The sequence below is a fragment of the Parasteatoda tepidariorum genome, chromosome 8 (assembly GCF_043381705.1).
Source record: "Parasteatoda tepidariorum isolate YZ-2023 chromosome 8, CAS_Ptep_4.0, whole genome shotgun sequence".
Classification (NCBI taxonomy): Eukaryota; Metazoa; Arthropoda; class Arachnida; order Araneae; family Theridiidae; genus Parasteatoda; species Parasteatoda tepidariorum.
The window spans coordinates 42,379,405-42,394,022 of NC_092211.1; the positions used below are offsets into that span (position 1 = coordinate 42,379,405).

At 29.4% G+C, this 14,618-nt stretch overlaps 1 protein-coding gene across 2 annotated transcripts in view; it reads left to right on the top strand.

Annotated features, from left to right (window-relative positions):
• LOC107447371 (dual specificity protein phosphatase CDC14AB) overlaps positions 1–14,618 on the top strand; it is a 43,445-nt gene that overhangs the window by 14,851 nt on the left and 13,976 nt on the right. The window contains exons 9-14 of one of the 2 annotated variants that reach the window (XM_043040575.2): positions 794–1,024; positions 2,992–3,130; positions 4,513–4,726; positions 4,826–4,977; positions 9,786–10,001; positions 11,486–11,719. In XM_043040575.2, coding sequence (XP_042896509.1) covers positions 794–1,024; positions 2,992–3,130; positions 4,513–4,726; positions 4,826–4,977; positions 9,786–10,001; positions 11,486–11,719 — 1,186 coding nt within the window. The remainder of the gene's footprint in view (positions 1–793; positions 1,025–2,991; positions 3,131–4,512; positions 4,727–4,825; positions 4,978–9,785; positions 10,002–11,485; positions 11,720–14,618) is intronic. The other variant, XM_016062265.3, reaches the window with a different exon arrangement.

A 14,618-nucleotide genomic window follows, 5' to 3' on the forward strand; every position in this document is an offset into this window, starting at 1 on the left:
ATTTTTTTGAAAGATTTATCTTTTCTTGAATGCTTACAAAAAAATCTTTTTTTCCATAATTGTAATTTTTCTATGGATTGTTGTTAAAAGTTTTAGTAAATCATATTTGATTTTTTTTATAATATTATTAAAAATGGTTAAATTTTTTTTATTTGTATATATGACTTATGCACATCTTAGACATATTCCTTTTTTAGAAAAAAAAAAGAAATGAAATCAACATTGGAGTACTTATCAAATGTTTTCTGTTTAAGATAAAAATCAGCCATTTAATGAACAATTTTGCACTCTTATAGTACCTTTTTAATATTTTTATAAATTCCATATTGGTTGTATTTTTTAAAAGTGTTATAATAAAATTTTGTGCTCTATTTTATTTATCCACCCGAGTAAAAAAAATGACCTCAAATAAAAATATTTGGTATAATTAATTAAATAATCAAATAAGTAATAAAATTACAAACAGTTGTCTACAAAAAAAAAGGAAAATTAATATCATATATTTTATTTTAATCTTTATTCATAATTTTTTTTTCTTTGTAAACTAACTGATATATAGGTAGGACTTGAATTATTTAAATAATTTAATCATACATTTTCCCAAATATTAAAAAAAAAATTAATTGTGTTGTACTAATTCAGCCTTAGTTTCAATGACTTAATTTTCGAATTTAAATTAAGTGAGATATTTTTGTATTAATTATTCTGTAATATATAACAAATATATATTTTTTATTATTTATAGAAACTGTGAATTAAAAAATTTATATTTATGCATGCCCATATGTTTTAGGTTATCCATTGCATTCACCAGAGTTCTATCTTTCTTACTTCCGTAAGCACAATGTGACTACAATTGTTCGCCTCAATAAAAAAGTATATGATGCTCACCGTTTCTCAAATCATGGTTTCAACCACAGAGATTTATTTTTTGCGGATGGAGGAACCCCGACAGATAAGATAATGGAAGAATTTTTAGAAATAGCTGAAAATGCTAAAGGTGCTATTGCAGTTCATTGCAAAGGTAAATCTCTATTTATATAAAATTTATTATTTTATTTAAAGATCTGAGCAGTTAATCACAGTTATGGTTATTTCTTCTACAGGCAGTGTCCTCTATAATTTTGTGTTATTTTTTTTATATATGCAAAGGGGGAATTCTTTTAAAAGTTCGCATAAAAAATATTTAGTACAATAAATATCCTGAATTGTATATTAAACTGTACTATATATTATACTGACGCCCGGTGGCTGAGCGGTAGCGCCTCGCGCTGTCGTGCCATAGGTCCCAGGTTCGATTCTCGGGCCGGGCAAGGTTGACTAAACTTTTCATCCCTTCAGTGGGTAGATAAAATGAGTACCAAGCATGCTTGGGAACTAAACACTGGGGGTTCCGCGTTCGGCTGACCACCTGACCGGAACATCTGCTCCTGCACCCCAGAGCCCAAGGTCAAGAAAACTGAGATGGGCACAGTAGGCCTTTGCCCTCTAGGGCTGTCGCTCCACTGAGTTTAGTTTATATATTATGCTACTGTACTTTATCTACAATATAGATTTAGAATGCATAATTTTCTTCAATTCTTTATCCAAATGCAGATTAATTTCAATGAAAGTAGTTCTCTATTAGAATTTGTTTATCATGGTACTTAATTCAGAAATTCTCTTGTCCTCTGAGTGAGGTTGAAACCTTCGGCTGACCTCCTGACCAGAACATCTGCTCCTGCACCCCAGAGCCCAAGATCAAGAAAACTAAGATGGGCACAGTACAGTAGGCCTTGGCCCTCTAGGGCTGTCGCGCCACTGAGTTTAGTTTATATATTATACTACTGTACTTTATCTACAATATAGATTTAGAATGCATAATTTTCTTCAATTCTTTATCCAAATGCAGATTAATTTCAATGAAAGTAGTTCTCTATTAGAATTTGTTTATCATGGTACTTGATTCAGAAATTCTCTTGTCCTCTGAGTGAGGTTGAAAATTGAGAAGAAAAGGGTAAAATCAGTTCCAGTTTTTTAATTGATGTAACCAAACCTTTGTTGCATATAAAGTGTCTTATATTCTTCTCCATTAAATCTAACCGTTTCAGCCTGTACAAAGAAAAGGCTTATAGAGAAATGTGGATCACTCATTGGAACTAGTCAGCAAGAATTTTCAGTCTTGCCTGAAGCGATGGGCGTGACTTGCTAGGGGTCATGTCTATTTACAGAGTTATAAGTATTGAATAGGACTGGTTGATACAGATATCTGCCTTCATCGCGACTATTGAATACTCTGTCTGGAAAGCAGTTCTGCATATGCATTTCTGTTATTGACTGTTTTCTATTTTATGTAATGACACTACCTACGAAGATTATTTTTATTGTTCATTACTATATTGGGCTGCCCGTTGATTAATGACAGTTAGGTTAAAAGAAAGATTTGGCTGTTACTCATGAGAGCAAGTGCTGTTGAGCAGGTGGGTAACTTATCATTTAAATTCCTTTAGAAAGAATTATTCTATGTATTGAAAGAAATTCTTTTGTAGCTGCGTAATTTTACCATAAGTGGTTTTCAATTATTGACTGTCATGTGAAGCAAATGCAGATTATCATTTAAAAAGTTTTTATATTAAAGTGTGTTAATCTTAATGGTTGACTCAGATTTTTTCTTTCTTTCTGAGTTGTGTAAAAATTGTATGATTGGATTTAAATAGTGTGTAAATTAGTCGTGCATTATCTATTATAGAATAAAATATGTGCTTCAAGTAACTTTTAAACATTTGAAAGAAAATTAGTTTTTAAAAAGTTGAATATAAATTTCTTTATTTAAATTGTTCCTTTAAATTCAGAATCCTTTATTTATTTGTATTCAACAACGACAAATATGGTAAATTTTGTAGGCATTTAGTTTTTTTTTTTATGATTGTTCAATTTGTTATCATTTTCTTTCTTTCTTTCTTTCTTTTTTGCTTTTGCAAATATCATTAAACATTATTGTAATTTTTTTAGCTGGATTAGGGCGAACCGGAACTCTAATTGCATGTTACATAATGAAGCATCATCATTTTACTGCAGCTGAAGCAATTGCATGGATTCGAATTTGTCGTCCTGGATCTGTCATCGGCCACCAGCAACATTGGTTGGAAGAGTAAGAATTTTTTTCTTTTAGAGTCAATGGGGATAATTGTGAATCCAATTTGATGCATTCACAAAAAATGTCAATTCAATATTAATACTACCGAAAGAGCTATTAAAGTTTCAATTAATAATATGAAATTCTGCTCGGTTTGAGCTTTATATTAGAAATTCAATGTTCTCTGTCAGTTTTTAAAAAAGAGTAATTTTTCATTCATAATTTATAATTGTGCCCGATTTTGGGGAAAATGTGAAATACGAAAGAAATGATGCTAACGGATCGCAGATGTGGGTATTTGTGAATAAAGAATGAGTCATGTTGTTCACGTTTGCCCACTTTTATAGTTCTGCCATCATAAGTAATTGTTCAAAATTTTCCTTTTTGAAATCGTATCTCCTAAATTTATGAAAATGTCTTAGTTTAATAGTCTTAGTGTAAATCACACTCACAGTGAATATATCAACAAATATTTAGTTTTCTTATTCATACCAAAAATAAAATAACTTCCTTATTCCTTGTAAAATAACTTCCATGTTAATAAGTATGAAGTATTATTGACAAGGAAATAGAAGCACAAATATGCAGTAATGGTATAAATTTAGAAAATTTTCACTTATAATAAAGTGATGCCAAAATTATTGTACATTTGGCAGGGGCAAGTTTTTCAACATGTTGCCTAAAGCAATGTTATAAATTTTATTTTAATTATTTTCTCATGTGCAGCAATTAAGCTAAACTTTTTTCAATATTAATAAGTATGACTGAGGGAACAATAAAGAATAACTAACTTAGTTTAATAAATTCCTTTTTATATAATTACATTCAATTGATTTTATTTTTTCTCTCCCACCTTCAATGGCATTTATTTACAGAATCTAGCATTTGGCTAATTTTCACCAAAATTTTAAAAGTGCTCAATCCATATTATACCTCTCTGTTTGAATAATTTTCATACTTTAGGTATGTTGGACCATACCATTTTCAAACCCTAGTCAATGATAAATGTAAAAATATTGCAGTCAATTTAAAGAATTATAAATAAATACATATCGCACAAGGGCTGCAATAGTGGCATTACTCAAAAAATCATGTTTTGAGATAAGTGGGTTTAAAGTTTTCATTGCTAAGAAAAATGCATAAGAATTGCTTTAGTTTGCTTAAACGAAGATTACCTTCATGTTAATTATGAGTTGTGCTAGTATTGCTGCTGAAAAGAATGTGCATTTTCATATTTACACCTGTTCTTAGACCAAAATGCATGTTTTTTTAGTTGTGCCACTATTGCAGCCCATGATCGATATATTATTTCAAGTGTAAATTTTGTTTATGATATAGACTTTCAATAATAAATGTTCATTTTAAATAGGGTGCTAACTTATGTTTTTTATATCCAGAAAACAAGGTCTTTTATGTTATCAAGGGAATATATTCCGGGCAGAAAGAGCCAACAATAAAAATAATAATTACACACCTACTAGGATATTAACTAGATCCTCTGTTCGAAGGAAAGATAATGATGTATCTCACATTCTTGCCCGGGTTGAACACATTCGACTTGAAGATAGAAATAGAATTACTGAAAGCAATTCTCGTAGTAGGAAGGAAAAGGTAAAATATTTATTGGTTTAAAAGACAAAAGAGTAATTATTGTTTCATTAACTTTCTCTAAACTGCTTTAAATATGTTATGAATTGTATTCTTTCTTAGACTTATCAAAATGGAACTACCCAGTTTGGAAACAACAATAATGACAATAACAATAATAATGAAGCAGATGATGCTGTTACACAAGGAGATAAATTAAATAGGATAAAAGCAATGAGACGGCAGCCAAGATCTCACACAACTGGAGGCTTAAGGTAAAAACGCAGGAATAACTTTTTTGTCTGGTAAAATCATTTGCATCATACAGAAAAAGGGAAGAGGCAGTAAATTTTAGAATTATTTTTTTAAATTCAATAAGGAATATATATGACTATAATGGTGAAAATATGCATGTGTGTATAAGCTATTTGGTGATACTAATGACCACTAAATTTGCATACATGCATGTGCTTATGAAGTGAGTTAACATTTCTACATTGTTTTTTAATCAATAGTAATAGTTAGGTCAAAGATGAAATTCTGCAGGTTTTTTTCCAAAATTTTTAGGGTTTACTTGTGGGTTTTAAGTTTTTTTAGACAGTTCTTAATTTATATATCTTTGAATGATCACCAGTTTTAAGATCAATTAAAGAACAGAGTGACAATAGAACAGAAAATTTTATTAATTTTGTGTATTAGAATATGGTATAATTGAAAAAATAATGAATAGCTGCCAACTGTATTAGATTTACTAGTAAAATAGTCAATTTTGTCAGTTTCTTATGGTCTACTGGTTTGATAAAAATTCTCCTCGATTTTTACATTTTAGATAATTTCCTAATATTAAGTAAGTTTCTCAAAAAAATCATTATTGAAATAAAAAATTTTCGTAATTTATTGCGTGTTTGAGTAGTTAAATAAATATAACTAATACGTAATGAAGCGAGCTCGATAATAGTAATCAGTTTAATGCTTTTTTTTCCTGAAATTTTCAATTTATTTTTGTTCAGAACTCTCTTTCTAAATTAATTTTTTAAAAAATTTAGGCATCCATAATGAATTACCTATTTTACTATTCAAAAGTTTGAGTTAACTTAATAAAAAATATTTATTTTGATGACAATAAAAATCTCTAAAATTCCTTATATATAAAATATTTATTATATTGCGCAACAATTATCGAGAAATTTATATTGTTTTATAAAGTCAACTGGATTTTTTCCTTTCCATGATGGCAGCTATAGTGATAAGATTTATATCAATCATGGAAATTCAACAAAATCAGCCTAGAAAAGTCAGAAAATTTTTTTAGTTCAAAACACATTAAAGAAAAAAAATTATTGTAAGTTTCTCTGGGCAGAACAGGTCTTTCTTTAATATTGGTATACATTAACTACTTGTTTAATAAGTTTTAAAAGCACTTGCATTGAAAAAAAAAATAACTAAATTGATATAGTTGAAATAGGTTTATTACCAGAAAGTTATTTTATATACAGCTAATGGAAAATTATAATCCAACAATTTAACACCACTGTTATCTACTTTTGGTCTATAATTTTATTTATTTATTAGTCTATTTAAAAATAATAATTGACAATTCACTTAACTTTCATTATTTCTTTGGATTATAGCCTTCAATATCAATGAAATCAGAATTTCCAAAAAATCATGCTCTGAAGATTAAATTTATAAAAATATTTTCTATTTTATGATATACTTTAAAAAGATCAGTTAGTTTAAATAAATGCTTTTTTAAAAAAAAAAAAAATCAGGAGATTTAAATTGTTTTTTTAATGTGATATTTTAGATTGTTATAATTTAAATCATAAATGAACTTTACAGCAAATAACAAAAAAAAAAGAAAGAAGAATTAAGCGTTTTTCAATTGTGTCAATAAATGCCTTTCAGTTTTACACATAATTATGTATGTCGATTCAATTAATAATAATTTATTATTTGCAGTTCTTGATACTAAAAAATCGGTATCAGCTAGTTCAATAGTATGTTATTTTAAAGTAGGGGTGCACAACCTTTTTCAGTGAAGGGCCACATGCACAGCAGATTGACCAATGAAGGGCCGCATGCCAAAGTGTTTAGACCGACATATTGAAAGCAATTGTTGGTGGTGATTGTTATATAAACATCATTGTTTATATAACACTAAATTCTTTTTGTCGGTTAACCTTGTAATCTCTTTGCAGAAAATACAATACTTTAAAACGTTTAAAATTAGAAAATGCAAAACTGATTACTTAAGAAGGAAAACAGAATTCGAAAATCAGAATCAATTTATCGGAAAAAATTTAGATAAATTGAAATAATTAAAAAACTATGGAAAAATTGAAATTTTTTTTATCACATTACAAAATACAAAAGTCCATTTAAACATAAATTTTAACGTTAATTTTTTTTTCATAGAATTAAATTTCAAATAAATAAATATTCTAGTCATTAATATAAATTCAAGTTAAATACTTTGATTTAAAGAAAGTTTATAGGGTTAAAAATGATTAAAACTAAAACTAAACCCCTTAAGTGGAAAATAAGACTTAGCATTTATTAGGGAATGTACTTTATCTTTCAGACATTTTTATTTTAAATTAATAATAAGAGGCTATGAGAGGAAAGAAAAAGAAAGAAGAAAACACATTAAATTTTAAGGAACTATATTCCTTAATAATAAAAAACTATTAAGATACTTGTTTACAACTTTTTATGACGAATATATTTTTAACATGACACTTACTATTTACAATTAATACACAATCAATTAACAATCAATAAAATTTACATTACTTTTCGAAACTTATCTTGATTAAATTTTTTATACAGTTAAAATTTAATGATATACAAATCATTTCCCAGCATATAATCATAAATGATATAAAATGCTCCAAGAAGGTAGAAAATGGTTTAAAAAATTTCTTAATGGTTATACTGTAATTTGCAAAATTTTTGAATATTGTGATAATTTTATCTACTTGATCATGTGATATTTTTTGAGCCATTAAATGAAAATGTAATGATTGTATTTAAAGACTACTCTGTAATTTTGAACAGGCCAAATTCATTCTGGAAAACAGTCTTTCGACAGAAGCTGTTGTTGTGGGTAGTATTAAACTTAGAGCAAATAACATAATCAGTTTTGGAATTTGTCCTAGATGGTGTTCTTCCTTTCTGGGTTTTTAAATCGCGGAAATACAAATAGCGATGTGTTATTTTTTAATTGCTTGAATACGAATTGCTATGTGTTATTTTTTAATTGCTTGAATACGAATTGCCATGTGTGATTTTTAAATTGCGTAAATAAAAAACTCGATGCTTGTTTTTCAAATCGCGTGAATACGAATCGTGTGGCTTTTAAATTGCGAAAGGACTACTCACAACACTTGATTTTTAAAATGCATGAATATGAATCGCGATATATGGTTTTTAAAACGCGTGCATATGAATTGCGAGAAAAGTAGCAACGGATGATATTTTAAACGCCAGAACACGAATCGCGATATGTGATTTTAAATCCCGTAAATACGAAACGCGATGGATTATTTTTAAATCTCGTTAATGTTAATACGAAATGCGATGCGCAATTTTCAGATAGCGTAAATACAAATTACGATGTATGACTTTTAAATTACATGTGACAACAAAAAGAATAGGTTCGATGTGTGTTGTTAAACTTGCACGTGTTCATGGGACTAAAGAATTATGCCGTTTTTTGAATTATTTATTTTTTTATTTTTTTTTTTGCAAAACGGACCGCATTTAAACACATCTAGGTTTTTTTTTTCCTGGGAAGGTGTTGATTTGGCTAAGATACGTAATTACTTTTTAAGTTACGAAAAAAAATTAAAGCTGAATCGAATTTCACGAGTTGTAATACTGTGTGAAAATATCAGGTATATTCTAAATCACAAATAAAAATGCAGCAATAACGGGAAAGAAGAAAAAACACTTTCGAAAAACCTCTTAAAAAATTCGTGTTAAAATCGGTACAACGCAAATGATAAAATCGGCACAAACAGAGCACGTAAAAAATAATTATTTTAATGCGCGATTCAAAACTCGCTTGCTGTCAAAGTATTAAAAATATCATAATCTTTTTAAATCACGGGGAAAACGTAATAACTACTAAAACAATAACCAAAATACTTTAATATTTTAGATGAAATTGGAGTAAATAAAGTCCATCAAAATTTTATGTAATTTAAATGCGAGATTTGAAATTAAAATGTCGCAATAGCGTATAAAAAATATCGGTACTTTCAAAACCTTGTAGAAATGTGTAGCAATAATTTCTAAAATAACGATTGAAAAATAATTTGATTTGCGATAAAATCGTTACAAATAAGCCATGTCAAAAAATGGTTATCTAAATGAGCGATTCTTTACTCGCGATTCGTAATAATATCGTGCTAAAATATCGAAGTTTTAAAAACCGGGCGGAAATGTGCAGCAATAACTGTTGAAGAAAGGATCTAAAGTCATTTAGATTTTCCATGAAGTTTGCACAAATAAAGCGTTTCATAACTTTCAAAAATCGCTATTTCAGAAACTACTTGAAAATGGGTAGCAATAACTACCGAAAAGTCATTGGAATCGGCACATACGAAAAGCGTCAAAAGTGGTAATTAAAATTCGTAAATCGTAATAATGATGTATTAAAAATATTGGGATTTTTAAAACTATGCTGAAATCCGTAGCGTTAACCATCGAAAAACTACATTGATTGAGATTGGGTGCGTCAAAAACTTAAAAGTGTAAATTTAAATTACCGAATTTTTTTTATTATTTTTCAAAAACAAATATTTAATTTTTTTTTTCATTTTGTTCAGATTGCGGCCGCGGGCCGCACATCGAGGGTTGGCGGGCCGCATTTGGCCCGCGGGCCACAGGTTGAGCACCCCTATTTTAAAGCTAGCTCTTTTTATCAATGTTATAATGACTTTAATAATTTTCGCAGTCATATATTTTTACATAATAATTTTTAATAAAAGTTTTGTTTTTTGAAATTTTAAATTATTTATTTATATCTTACATCTTAGAAAATTAGCATTTTTAATTTTATGTTTTAAAATTTCAGCATAGATAACTTAAAACCTCATCCAAGGTCTTCCTCTCAACCTTTTAAGCCAATGACATCATCTGCAGCTTATCATTCAGCTTATATATCTCCATTGAAACCTTTGAGAACCAATGGCTCTTCTCAAACACCTGAAAGTTCAAATGCATCTTCCACTTTGTCTCCAGTTCGTCGACCAGTAAAACAGGCACCACCGATTCATTCACCATCAAGGCGGTAGGTTTTCGTTGTATTTATTTATTATAACAACATTTCTGAAAATTCTTCTGTGGATTATCCGTATCGATAAAATAAAGTTTAGATTTGTCATGATATTTTAATATCTAGAAGATCATAATTCAGTAAATTATGAGTTAATGCTTCTTTATTTGGATATTGAGTGCATAGATTCTTTTCCTGGTGCATGCGCCTGATGGGATTAAGGGAAAAATAACTTTATCAGCGGCAAAATAAATATTAGTAATTACAAAAATACGTAAAAATAAATAAATATGAGAAATCAAAATCTATCTGTATCATTGTTATTATTTGAGTAGTTTTATTAACTTAACACCAGCCTAAAAACACTTTTGGGAGCAGAATGTTTTTCACGTACATTGTATAAAATAAAAAAAATTTACTGTTTAAATTTTTTAAATGATAAATAATTTAATTTTGTAAACTAAAAGAACATAAATAAGTTGGTATCTCAAATTAGGCATGACCACCTAAATAAATATTATTTATGATATTTATGTAATATAAATTGTTCTGTGGGAAAAAGCATGCAAATAGTTTTGCTCTAAACATAAATTGTTCTTCAGAGAGCATTTTCTAGTTCAGGTATATTACCTAACATTAATGGGAGAAGAAAAAAAAAGTTTTTTTTTTTTTTAATAGGAGAAATTTGTTATATCAAATATTGCTAAAATCATTTTTTTACTTCGAAATAGACAACAGAGTCAAAATGGCTAATAAGTGTTATTTTATACTGAGGAGACAATTAAGATCGAATTTTCTCAGCCGAAAAAGAAAATTAAAACTGTATAAGACACTCATGCTTTCTGTACTGTTTTAAGCAAGCGAAAGTTGGACCCTAAATTCAGATACACAGCGGACACCTTCGAAAGAAAGATCCTCAGAGCCATCTTTGCAGCAATTTAAGAAAGGGGTGTTGGCGAACTAGATATAACTTCGAGCTCTACTGACCTTACAAGCAGCCCCAAATTACACAAATAATCCACAGTAATAAGCTGAGATGGCTGGGCCATATGTTGAGAAGCCCTGAAAATAGAGAATCGTCACCTTTAAGAACTCTGAGGGGTCACATCTCAGAGGTAGATCCCCTACTAGATGGCTCAATGACATCAAAAACGACCTGAAAACTCTAGAGATTAGAAATTGGAAGGGAGTTGCCACGGATAGGAGGTGCTGGCGTGTGTCAGCTGTTGAAGCAGCCAAGGCCTGCGAGGGGCTGTTGTGCTGACAAAGAAGAATATGAGATGAAAAGATGTTTTTTTTAAAAAAGGAGGAATTTGTTAAATCAAATATTACTAAAATAATTTTTTTTATGGCTACATATTTTTTAGTGGTACATAATTTTTGTTAAAAGAAATATTGTACAAACAAAAATGCAAACAATGGCCATCAATTTTTAAAAGTCTCAGGATATAATTTCCTCATTATTCATATAATGTTTTTATTTTACTTATTTATGACAGACGTAACTGGAGACATTTAATTACTTCCCCTGGAAATGTAGCACCTCATCATCCATCACCATCCAAGTGGGATTTAAATACTTTTCTCAGTACTAATCCTGGATCTTCTCCTCTTGCATATTCTTCTAGCTCTATTACTAATAATAATACTCTCCCTGTTTCTGCTCCATCTTTAATCTCTTCTTCTCAACTTCCTTCTGTGGATGATTTGCGTCACAGTAGTGCTCCTCTTTCGTAAGTAACAAGATTTGCTACGTTATAGGTTTTAAAATAAATAGTTGAGACATTCAAAAATTTATGTGGCTATAATTCTTGCAATGGTGACAATTTTTATAATAGATTATAGTTAGTTTTCTATCATGCCAATTGCTAATGAAGGAGTTGCAAAATGTGATTCTAGTTCGCAGTTGTTATCAAGTATTTCAAACTCTACTTTTCCTGCTTTATTTCAGTGGAGATATATTTGAGCTTACAACTGAGCAGTTTGGTGAAATAACTAAGTTATTTCACCAATTGAAAAGTTTTTTTTATAATGTTTAGTGACATTTTATAAACACAGTAGAGAACCGATTATCCAGAACGATCGGGACCGTCGCTATTCCGGATAACTGATTTTTCCGGTTTTCCTAATCGCTACAAAAAGCCGGGTTTTTTTAAATTTTTTATTGTCAAACTCAACTAAATATATATATATTTAGAATAATTTTAAAAAACTCTTTACTTCTTTTGACAGTGTAGGGAACTAATGATTATTTCTAAAATGATGGTAAACATCTCTTAAAAAAGAAAGAATTCTGAAATCTTTTGAGGAAAATAAATAAAAAAAAATTTAAAAATGGCGGGAAAATTTATCGAATTTCATTCCGGTTTTCCGGTATTCTGATTTCCGGATAAGAGGTTCTGTACTGTATTTAAGTTTCTTCATTTAAGAGCTTGTTATGTTGCTAAAATGTTTAGCTTGTTTTTCCATTAACCTCTTAAACTAATTGCTTATTTCTGTCCATTTTGATGACAGAATGGACAGAATTCAAATTTCATGTTTGTATTATTTTACTGCATTTTCTTTTTATTCCTTATTCATTTAATTTGTTACCAACAGAATTTTATTTAGTGTGATCTTAATATTATGAAAAATAGAAAAGCGTCAAGATAAATGAATTTTTTCTTTTTTGAATGTGCTTGTTTTGCATGGTTTATTCTTTTAATTCTTTAGAACATAGTTTTTTTGTTGTAAACCTGAGAATAGAAATGTTTAAAGATCATAATTCTTTTTCATATAACTTTTGTTGGTTCTATCACGTATGCATGGGCATGATTTGTAAGTTGCATGTTTTTATTTACTTGCAGTATTCACCCAGGATTATGTATAGTAGACAGCTTCTAGTTATCATAGGTGAAAAAAATTAATGAAGTCATTAAGTTTGAAATCAACATATTGTTTCTTCAATGTATATTATGACATGCCTACAGTGAATAGTAGAATTCGCTCTCTTCAGTTTTTTTCTGATAGTGTTAAAAAAGCACCTACTCACTCGCACTCATAGCACACTCTCACCACAAGGAGGCTGCAAAGGTTCTTCTGGAGATCAGGACATAGAAACTGCACATGCCTTCATACTTTTGACGATGAATATGATGTATGAAGAATGCAAGGTGTAACACTAAATAGCCTATAAGCTTATTATGAGGATTGATGTGAGGCAAATAAGACATTAATAGTTAGAAACACGTAAGAGGAATAATGATAGAAACAGTATTTGCAATATGAGTTACAGGCTTATATATACTTATCCTAATTTGCATAGTGTCAATTAGGACTGGGCTTTATACCGATGTAAGACAATATATCGATTTAACTCCAACATCGTAATACCGATTTATCCATTTCATCTTCAACAAATTTCCGGAGTGAGCATTTCGACTCTACTAAATTTGATTTATTCATGAGAGCAAACGCTAAATCGACGTTGCTCTCTCCGATGTAGTGAAACACCGGTTTAATCATTGCGAGAATGTACAGAACAGAGTCCAATCTGCCGTAGCATAAGGGAAAGATTCAAGGCCAACTATCAACTCATTCTCCCGGTAACACGTGCGTTCAACTTCTTTGGCTATTTGCCAAAATCACATCTGGTGCAGGGGTTGGTATAGTTAAATCGGAATGGGCTATTGAATCTCTTCATTCAAAACTAATTCACTAGGTTATATCGATATTTGGCGGTTGAAAAAAAACAAACTCTGATATTGCAGGGATCGGTGCAGTTGAATCTCCTCATTCAGATTTCAAGTTTATATCGATATTTGCGGAGTATTTTTTGCCACCAAGTGAATGTGATTGTCTTCTCTTTAGAATTCCGATTTTAGGATATCTTGCTCGTGCAGGAAGGAAAATTCCCATCTTCAATTTTACATATCCTGATTTCTGAAATAGGTGTTATATTTTTTCTCTTTTGCATCAAGAATTTTGTTTTTAAACTAATCAGTTCAAACTATTTAAAAAAATTTCTTACAAATATAGCGTTAAAAAAATTAATATTTCTCAAATATTATATATAAAATCCTTATTAAAAATATTTATTATATAATTGAGAGATTTATCTTTTATGGCACATGAATTACGGGGTAATTTTTGTATCGTTCGCTACCTGCTTGCTCGCACTAACTGAAAACGCCAAATAAAATTGGTGTTTTGATTTACTTAAAATAAATTGTTAAAAAATATTTAGTGACTTGCCCGGAAGGAGTTAACGAGTTTCACCTTTCGAATTAAACTCTTCCTGTGATGTTTTTATTTATTATCATTTTGCAGTGTCTCGCGTGTGTAATACTCGTATAAAATTTAGAGATTTGTCTTTTTTAAGGCACATGCATTACGGAGTTTCTTTCCGTAATATCTTTAAATATCTTACCGGGGTTTCTTTCAGCGTGTATGTTACATTAATTCTTTCGGTACCGTTCGGTTTCTGTTTGCTCGCGCTAACTGAAGTCGCTAAATAAAATTGGTGTTTTGTTTTAATTGGAATAAATTGTAAAAAAATGTTTAGGAAATTTACTAATTTTATCTTTCGTAACTGCCTTTTTTTGTGATCTTTTTATTTATTATTATTCTTTTTCGTTAATTTCTCGCGTGTTT